Below are 9,418 nucleotides of genomic sequence, written 5' to 3' on the forward strand. Positions count from 1 at the left end.
AAGCTAAATCAGACATTGCACGTGATGGGATGGATTTCTGAAGGGGTTTGAGCATCAAAGGCACCTCAAGGAGGAAAAGCAGCAAAAGTTACAGGTAGGGGGACAGGAGAACAGGGAACAGCTCACCTTCTTGTCTCTGGTCCTTACTTCCCCATAGAAATCTAGGGCTTCTTGAGCCCTTAAAAACTTGCCTCGATGCAACAAATATGCACAAATCATTACACCAGTTCGTCCCTTTCCAGCTTTACAGTGGATTGCTGCCACATGATTGTCATCTTCACTTAGCCACTGGTCAAGATCTTCACAAAAAGGTTTGATCAGCTCCAGCTGTGGTGGGTTATGGTCTTCAAAAGGGTACTGTGCAACTGCAGGGAGAAGGAAGAGTTCATCAGAACCTTGAAAGGCAAAGCAGCCTCACACAGGTCACCTTTGTGACAAGCACATGAAAATTAAGTTATTCAATAAATGCCCATCTTAAACACAGACACACATTTTTAATTCCAGTGTTATTCAGCACATAAAAATTAAGTTATTCAATAAACCCCCCCATCTTATACACAGATACAGATTTTTCATTCCAGTATTATTCAGCATGTCATATGCAATGCAGACATTTCCCCAATAATCCATATCCTGCTCCATAAAGCAACTATTTCACACCTCTACTGAACTGAGTGGCATGGGCTCTATGTTACAAGTTTTCCAGAATTTAGGAGCGTGCTGGCACACAGAATAACCTTGTGAAAAGCTATTACTCCAGCAATAATTAAACTACCTGCTGAGAGAGAACAAGGCCAGACCTCAGTCACTGAGATGCTACAGAACRCGGCTGGGCGTGCATTGGGAACAAACTCTCGGAATTTGCTCAAAGGCACTGTGAAACAAAAATCTGCCGTTTCCGTATTTCAAAAATGATAATCAGGAGACAAATCTCAGGTAAGGCCCTGGCAGCACTTATGRGGCCCTGAACAACGTTGTCCTTTCTGACATGAGGATATTCACAAACACTTTTTTCCCATCTAGAGATGGAAAGAACTTCCAGCGATGAAGGAAATGGAAGGAAACTCCAGAGAGCAAAAATAAGCACTAAAGAGACAGAGGCACCCAAAATTGTCCCACCTCAGCTCAGATGAGAGACAAGGTCACCCTGACCTGCAGAACTATGCACAACGTTCTGCTTTCAGCAAAAGAGCACTTGATGAAAGTGCACCCCAATTCCCCCTGACAGCCTTGGGAGCTGATCAACACAACCCTGGTTCACTTTGAAATTCTCAGCTAGAAACACCATTTCCTTTTCTGGGCTAAAAATGAATACATTTCATTTTTTTGGCAAGGGTCTGTACTGGTTTCGTAAGCACTGCTCTGTAGTCACACTCGCAAGGCTCCTTTTGATGAATCCCCAAGGACTCCAAGAGCTCAAGTGAGGGATGAAGTTATGGAACTGCTAAAGGACTGCAGGACAAGTCCAAAGCCTTCTGGAGGAATCCAAAAGGCAGTTTACTCACTCACAGTACAGACTGCCCACTTCATCTCCCAGAACAAACAGGAAAGCAGAGAAAGTGAACAATCTTTGCTTAAAGAGACAACAAAGCTTCACAAACATGAACACGGAGTAATAAACTCYTCCACATGGAAGATTCAAAGGCTCYCCAAATGATCCCCAAAGTTTTATATGAACTTAAAGATGGAATTTATTTAGAAATCCCTAAGAAAAGAAGCCGTGAAAATGCTGCAAATTTGTCTGTACAGCTTTGAGTCTATCACAACTGCAGCCAGCAAGGTTCCCATCAAAAGGGGAGTACAGAAGTCCTGAAAGAAAGGTCTGAAAAATCCCAATTAGTCCCAGGATAATGAAGATGCTCTCCAAGCTTTGGAATCCTTGTGGTAATTTCTTCAAAGCTGGAATGAGAAGATGAAATGGGTGCCCTGGGATGGTATGAAGGATTAAGAGGAAGGAAACATGAAGCTGCACAGTTTTGAGCAGCTCCTTGAGAAAGTTCAGGTCCTCCATGGATTTTGATTTCTACACTGGAGCACATAGCAAGGAGAATAGTCCTGATTACTCCCTCCAAGCCTCCCCATGTTGCAAGAAAAATCCCATGGCAGGTAGAAGAGTTAAAACAAAAGGGGAGTCTGGGGAGTCTGGCTAAGCAGAAGGCAATTCCAGCACGGAAGGACTTCAGAAACTGGAAAAACCCTGGACACAAAGCTGGTGCCCAAAGAAGATGAAGAGCTTTCAACATTTGGGGTTTAATGTGATCCARGATCATCCTGGGTGAACAATGAACTACTCTGGTGTTTCAGGCTCAGCATTCAAATCAGAAGTTCCCTCTGCAGTCAGTTCACTTCAGGAGATTTTCAAGTAGAACTTTTGTTCCTCCACTAAGGGAAGTCCTGAGTCACTGATTTGGTTATCTGAGGTTAACTAATTCAGGGATGAACATGAAAAAACATGTCTTGTGCAGAGGAGCTGTGAAAGGTGTTGTCACAAGCAGCATTTGGGGCTGGGATTGACAGCGCAGGGAGCCGAGCACCCCCGTAGCACAAAGCAGAAATTAAAGCAAACATATGTTCTGGCCATATTAGAACACGTCCTCTTCTCTCCTTACCCAAAGCACTCCTCAAGCAGATCCTAAAATACTTTTGTTCTGACTGTTGTGCATGGAGTGAGGTTTCAGGGCAGTGTCATTCAGCAGCGTAACAGCAAATCAGAAGTGGTGATGCTTTCAACAAGACAATTTCAGTCCTTCTATATTCAGACATTAAAGCAGCCAATTACATTTTGGTCACGCTCTAAACATACTTTAGAATGAAAAGGATGGCTTAAAATAATAATAATAATAATAATGAAAAATACAAGTTGAACCATTGCTATGATGTAGGATAAGGCAGCAAGGCAAAAACGTGTTCATCTCCTACAATTCCACAGGCACAAGGACTCCTCATCTCCCCTCATCCTAAGMACAGGAACTGGAAGCTCTACTGCTGAGCAAGAGATGTTCCCCTGCCCAAAGAATAAAGGTCAATCTGCATTTATTTATTTATTGATTACCTGGGGAGGTGATACTGACACARTAAGTATATCAATATCCACTCACCRAGGAYCTGGTCAAAAGGYAGCCCTCAAAGTTCCCCAATGATTTAGGCAGCTCAGCAGTGTCTAAGATTCAACTCATCTCTAAGAGACATCATGTGGGAATTCATTTTTTTTTAGCATCTGAAGGTTCTGTCAGATCTTCCAAAAGTTGCTTTATATGCATAATGATAGTGGCTTCAGTGCTCTCCATTTTCATCCTTCAGAAAAAACAGACTCCTCCGAGCCTCACATGTGAATGGTACAAGGARTCTGTACCTGACTGAACTGAAACTTCTGTGTAACCCATTCTGCAGAAATTCTTGCAACTGCAGACCTCTAATTAGATCTTGATCTTTAGCCGTCAGGAACATGCTTTTTTGAAAGCCCCAAGAATACAGCAAGTTTTTCCAGTGACTCAAAGCAAACTGACATCATTCCCTGTGCCCAAATCTYCTACATGACTATTTATCAGCTCCTCCTTTAGGCCTCCACTCAGTGAGGTTTAAAGAGAACACACATTAGGCAGTAAAAACATACCTCTGCAGTTAAATTTGGCGGTGTCATAATGTCTTTCAGCACATCTGAAAAAGAAAAACAGACAAGAATTCAAGACAAGTCTCCAAGGCACTCCCAGCATCTGTCACACCCAGGAAAATCATGTATACCCATCACCTTTATTCAAAACTAGAGGTTACACACAGAAAAACTGTTTTGCTGCAGATTGCTCACTAAAACATGAGCTATTTACTGAAAGGCAAATCCTCATCCTCTGGTAATTGTAGCCCACTGCTCCGTTTTAGTCAGTGTGACTCCATTCATGCACCTAATGCAATGTGTGATTCCTTTCTAACCCTGTGCATGAACAGCTCCAGCCACTGGAGCAGCTTTGTGCTGCCAAACAGGAKGTAAGGAAACAGCTGGGACCTTCACCCAAGGGATTCTGAACTCAGAACTCAGGTCAAGGTGCCTCAGCAGCACTATGGGTGCTTGCAGTGATGTGGATCATCACAGGGACATTGCAGGACCACCACAAGCCCCACAGAATAACATCACAGAGATCACTTGTACCAAGCAAAGATTGTGGCATTGCTCTGCCACTTGGCACTGGTTCCTGAATACAGGGAGCCCTGAAGGCCACTCAGYCACTTTTCCCCTCCCAGACCTGGAAAACAGCACATTTCTGAAGGCTCAGGAGTTGCAGTCTCCCAGGACTCACAGACCCCCTCCAGCTCAACAGAGCACAGCAAACCACACTGGGTTTGCCTTGTCCAGGGACAAACACCAGAGCCAGACAGAAACAACCCCTCAGCTGGGTTTTGAACCAGCCCAAACAGCACACTGAGGAACAACCAGATCAGATCCTGGGCTAAGGGCAGAGAAGGCARGAGTGGATCCCTTCTAGAATTCTCCTTGGAGCTGTTCCCTGCAGGGAAGATGATGCGAGTGGAAGTGCAGTTTAGAAAAGAGAATTGAGAACAATCCTGCCAAGACCAGCTTGGATGGCAACCTGAGCAACCTAATCCAGTGAATGGCATCCCTGCCCACGGCAGGGGGTTGGAACAAGATGATTTCTAAGGTCCTTCCCACCCAAACCATTCTGGGATTCTGTGGAAGAGGACAGTAGGCTGAAACACAACCAGTGGAGTAATTTCAGTAGACAAATCACCCCTAGATCTACAGCTCTGATTACAGCCTGTGCTCTTCACAGGATTCCAATCCCCACACCAGTTTCAGGACTGAAATGAGCTCATCTCTCCTCACCAGGTATGTTATGACTGCAGCCTTTGGWGCCATGTGGAGCTCAGGTGACACTTCCAGCCATGCAAACTTTGGGGCTGCCCCCTGGGTGAGTGTCAGTGCTGCCCTGGGCTCTGCCCACGCCACAGACACAGGCAGGGCTGCCCAGGCTTTCCCTTTCCCCAAATTCCAGAGCCTTCTCAGCTGTACCCCGTGCTAGGGAGAAGCCTGGCAGCTTTCACAGCTCCAACCACATTGCTGACACTTTCTCTGGGTCAGAAGGGACCAGGTCGAGCTGGCAGAGGGGACTCACAAAAATATTAGCTGGTTTTGAGCCTCTGAGAAGAAAAGGCTGGATGTAGGATGTAAATCCAAGGGGAATGGAGCAGCCACCAGCACAGGAACTTTGGAAGCTGCTGGGAAGCAAAACAGTGAACACAAGGCATCTCAGCCAGGAAAGTTTCCTGCTTCCTTTTCAAGAAACACCCAGCTCAAACAGGGAATAACAGATCAAAGTCTTTAAAACATGTAAAAAATCCACATATGGGCAGAAAAAACATCCAATTTGGAACTTTAAGAAAGKATCAATGAGTGGAATGCCATGAGGGATAGAAAGAGTTTTGTTGATACCAAGGAGAGAAACTGAGCACAAAACACGGTCGTGTCCCTCTCTCTCCCTTCTGGGAGCTGCACTAAATTTGTGTGTATTTGCAGCATAAATCCCACCAACACACACTCTGGGGGTGCTGGGGGGACTTAACACTTCAAATGCTTTTGTGGGGCTCTCAAACACTATCATAGCTGGAATAGAGACAGATCTCCAGATGAAACACGAACATTGTTTTGCGTTTGTGGGGTAAGGAGTGGCTTGGTCTGTTCCAGTAATCCTCTCTAGGATTAAATTACAATTGCTTAAATTAAGGAGAATACTGGAGAAATAACAAAGGGTTAAAGGAACACAGGAGAGAAACAACACAAGAAGTGAAATAAAACTGCTCAAACTGCTGGGAATAAAAGCCAAGATGTGAGGATGGGGCAGAACTGACATCATTTCAGAAAAATCTCTAAATCCTTTTAGATAAAACTGCTCAATACACACATTATTATCAACTTCATGGAACAGCTGCCTTAAGGGAACTCAAATCCCATGACAGATTTTGAAATAATTCTGCCTATAATCACGTAACTCCTCTGAACTCCCACCTCCTCCTTTGAAACACAGACAATAGATCATTATTTACCAAGGATCAGTTCAATCTGAAGACATGAAGTTCTCTGGAATACCTGATGGATGCAATTCCTTCCCATCCCCATACCAAACATTGCCACAATTCACCTGATGGGATTTTCTGTGTATAAATTTTGCCTGCATAWATAAGAGATAACCTGGCCTCTCCAGACAGGGAAAAAACAGTTTTAGCCACCAAAAGTTTTCATCTGAGGATGAATAAATTAATTCTAGGAAGTTTCATTTGTGATTGTTTTGCAGTTAGCAACAAGGAAATAAATTTCTACATAAAATAACCTGGAGATAGAAACCTTTGGCACACCTGGAGAAGTTTTTTCCACAGCTGAAAACACACAGAGCAGCAGAAGAAATGTCAAATGCATTTGTCTCATCCCTGCTGTTCTCACTTGCAAAATTTAACACTGTTCCTGTGCAGGGCTGGGGGACTGGGTTGTGGGGTTGTTTTTTCAGCAAAATGAGGCTGCTGGCAGACATGCCAAGGAGCCATCAGCTTTTCTGGGAAGACCTGCCYTTTCCACCTAGAAATTTTATTAATCTAGTGGAAAAAAAAGAATATTCTGGAAAGCTCCTAAAGTGGAAAATACAATTTTCCTACTGAAACTCTATGAAAAGTGACAGACTCTTATTTATGTAAACAACTTCAATGACCACTGTAAGATTCCTCAGCTTCTACTGTCACTTCTCTACAGTATCAGGAAACAGCTRAATGATGGAAAATCATTTAGCTAACTTAGAGGCAGATTAAAATCCTTATTTTTAAGTATTTCTCTTAATGACTGACAGATTACAGTGTCATGCATTGCCTGGATTTCAATACTACAGTAATTTTTCTATTAATTGCAGATGTTTCTAAACACATTCATTTAAAAAAAAAAGCTGTAACAGTTCAGAGACTCAATGTTCAACTTAGATTTCTAGGAAAAAATAAGGGGTAGGAAAATCATGACTCCTCAACATCAGCTGACATCACCAAACCATTCATATAAATGATTAGACTAAGTTAACATAAATTTGATGAAGGAACAGCAAAAAAAAACCAAACAAAAAATCAACAATCAAAACCAGAAAACTCCTGTAACAATAATAGCTTAGTACAGAATTAAATTTTCAGAGAAAAACATTACACTTAGAAAAGTGAGAAACCACCAATTGCTCCAACAGCTTTTTCAGAGTAATAAACAGGGACAGACAAGAGGGAGGAAGCAAACAGAGCCTGGGTACCAAAGCAGTTTGATGGAAAAAAAAAAAAAACATAGAGAAAAAAACAGGAAAATGTTCATTTGGCAATTGGACATTAATATATGAACAGAAAGCCTGCTGTGAATTACTTTTCACTTTTTCATCACATGGTCCAAGCTCCAGATGGGCTGGATGCCAAGTCATTTAAAAGCGTTCAAGTAACATGAATACACACCAGCATTTCATTTAACCTCACTCAGCTYCACTAAATGAAGCACCAGTGCTCTCAATCAGCCTTAATTGTTTTAAGAAATGTGCAAAACATCTCCAGCTCTGCTTCAGGACAGCAGAGCCACTCACACTTCCCTAAAGTATTTTTAGAAGTCATTATTTTGGAGAATGCATCTTTAAAAGCATACTTACAGATTGTATATCTTGTAATGGTTTTTATGCTTGGAATCCAAAAACCTTCAAGAGAGGAAAAAAGAAGAAARAAAWAAGTATTAATATACATCACCCTAATGTTGACCTTAATTTGCAGCATCCTTAAAACTCCACCCAGCATGTGCAGTTCTGCATTTCCAGTTCCAGCCCAGCAGTGCCCCAAAAATCAAGGAGRCAGGGTGCTGGAAACCTCACTAAGCAACATAATCCAGCAGCATGGATAACACGACTAATGCAACTAAGCAAACCAAGGTCTGACCTGAAACTGAAACATTTATTGTATGTGGACTGGTTTCCTGATTCCTAAAGCACCTGCACATCACTGTAAGAGGCTGAGGAAGAGTCAGCTATTTTTAAACAGAAAGGATTGATTACACCAGATATCTGCAAACTCTTTCCATTGAATCATCTATGCAAAATATTTTGTCTCAATGAAGAAAAGCAGTTAAAACAACTCTTGTGCTCCACTTTCAGCCACAATCATTCATTTTAATCCAAGTTTTTTTATTATTTGCCACTGAAGTCTGTCCCCAGTGATAATCTGGAAGGAGAACCACTACACTTTTTCACACTCATTTCCATGCTCACTTTGGAACACGAACTTCCCATCCCAGCCTTGGCGAGCCAAACTGCAAACATGATTCATCAGAATTGCCGTGATTATATATGATGTGTCACCTGGCAATGTGCGAGAAGAAATAACATGCAAATGTTTACACTTAACATCATCAACAGTGTGTATCTGCACATCAGCCAGAAGGAATTTAATTAGCCATGACAGAACATGCTGTTCGAATTGAAAAGAAACACTAGCTGCTAAAATCCTGGAAAGCTCAAGCAGAAACAAGCTCTGGTTATCAGTCATAATATTCCAGAAGAACCTAGAACAGCTCTGTGGTTAAAACCCCGTGTTTGAACAGGAACAGATGTGAGAGCTCCTWGTGCAGTGCCGAGGCTGAGATTCCGAGTGCATCGGGAAAATCTATTCCACGAGTCCCACTGGTGCCCCTGTTGGCAGCCTGGGAAAGCCTCAGGAAGATGGTGGATTTGTTTCAGGAGATGTTCCTGCTTGCTGACACACATCAGAGAGCGAGGAGAGCTGGCTCTGCTTTTCTGGGAATATCCACACAGCAGAGTGTAAGCTTCCACGCAAGGACTCTTTTAAAGATAAAATTCCATCCAAAGCCTCTCCAAGTGTCTGACAGCCAGCAGCCCAGGTTGTACTCCTCACACAGCATTAGCCTGAAATTTGTCAGGCCACCAGCTAGGCAGAAAAAGCCCACTGCTGGAGCCTACCTCAACACCAATTGCTTGGGAGCTCAAGCATCTTGAACAGCTACATAAAAAGCATTTGGAAAAAAACTCCACAATAAAAAGATGACCAGAGCAGATGAGGACTACAACATGCAGAATGATGCACCATCACATTTTATTCTTGTTTAAAAAAAGAGGAGGCAACAAACATAAAAACACTTGAACATCCAGCTCCCTGCAGCCACTTAATTTACATCTCTGCATTTGTTAATTTGATTGATGATGCTTTTAGGTGATCACTGCTCCATTTGATCAGTGTTTGTGGACAGCTTACTAATTATATAGGCATTCCAGTACTAAAATCTAATTTACACATATCTACCTACTCAACCACTAAAATATACTTTCCTTCATCCAGAACCTACTGAAATCTATGCTGTAAATGCAAGAGGACTTTCAAAGACGCCTGCCCATTGATA

The 9,418-nt window shown here is 42.6% G+C and overlaps 1 protein-coding gene across 1 annotated transcript in view; it reads right to left on the minus strand.

Moving 5' to 3' along the window:
• The window catches only part of PTEN (phosphatase and tensin homolog), a gene marked incomplete at its 5' end in the record, with an annotated part of 29,517 nt that overhangs the window by 17,989 nt on the left and 2,110 nt on the right, over nucleotides 1–9,418 (minus strand). Inside the window, 3 exons of the mRNA XM_057387803.1 lie at nucleotides 127–365; nucleotides 3,614–3,657; nucleotides 7,665–7,709. Of these exons, the coding sequence (XP_057243786.1) occupies nucleotides 127–365; nucleotides 3,614–3,657; nucleotides 7,665–7,709 (328 nt within the window). The remainder of the gene's footprint in view (nucleotides 1–126; nucleotides 366–3,613; nucleotides 3,658–7,664; nucleotides 7,710–9,418) is intronic.

The sequence above is a fragment of the Malurus melanocephalus genome, unplaced genomic scaffold (genome assembly GCF_030028575.1).
Source record: "Malurus melanocephalus ecotype Western Australia unplaced genomic scaffold, MMel_1.1 scaffold_1380, whole genome shotgun sequence".
Classification (NCBI taxonomy): domain Eukaryota; kingdom Metazoa; phylum Chordata; class Aves; order Passeriformes; family Maluridae; genus Malurus; species Malurus melanocephalus.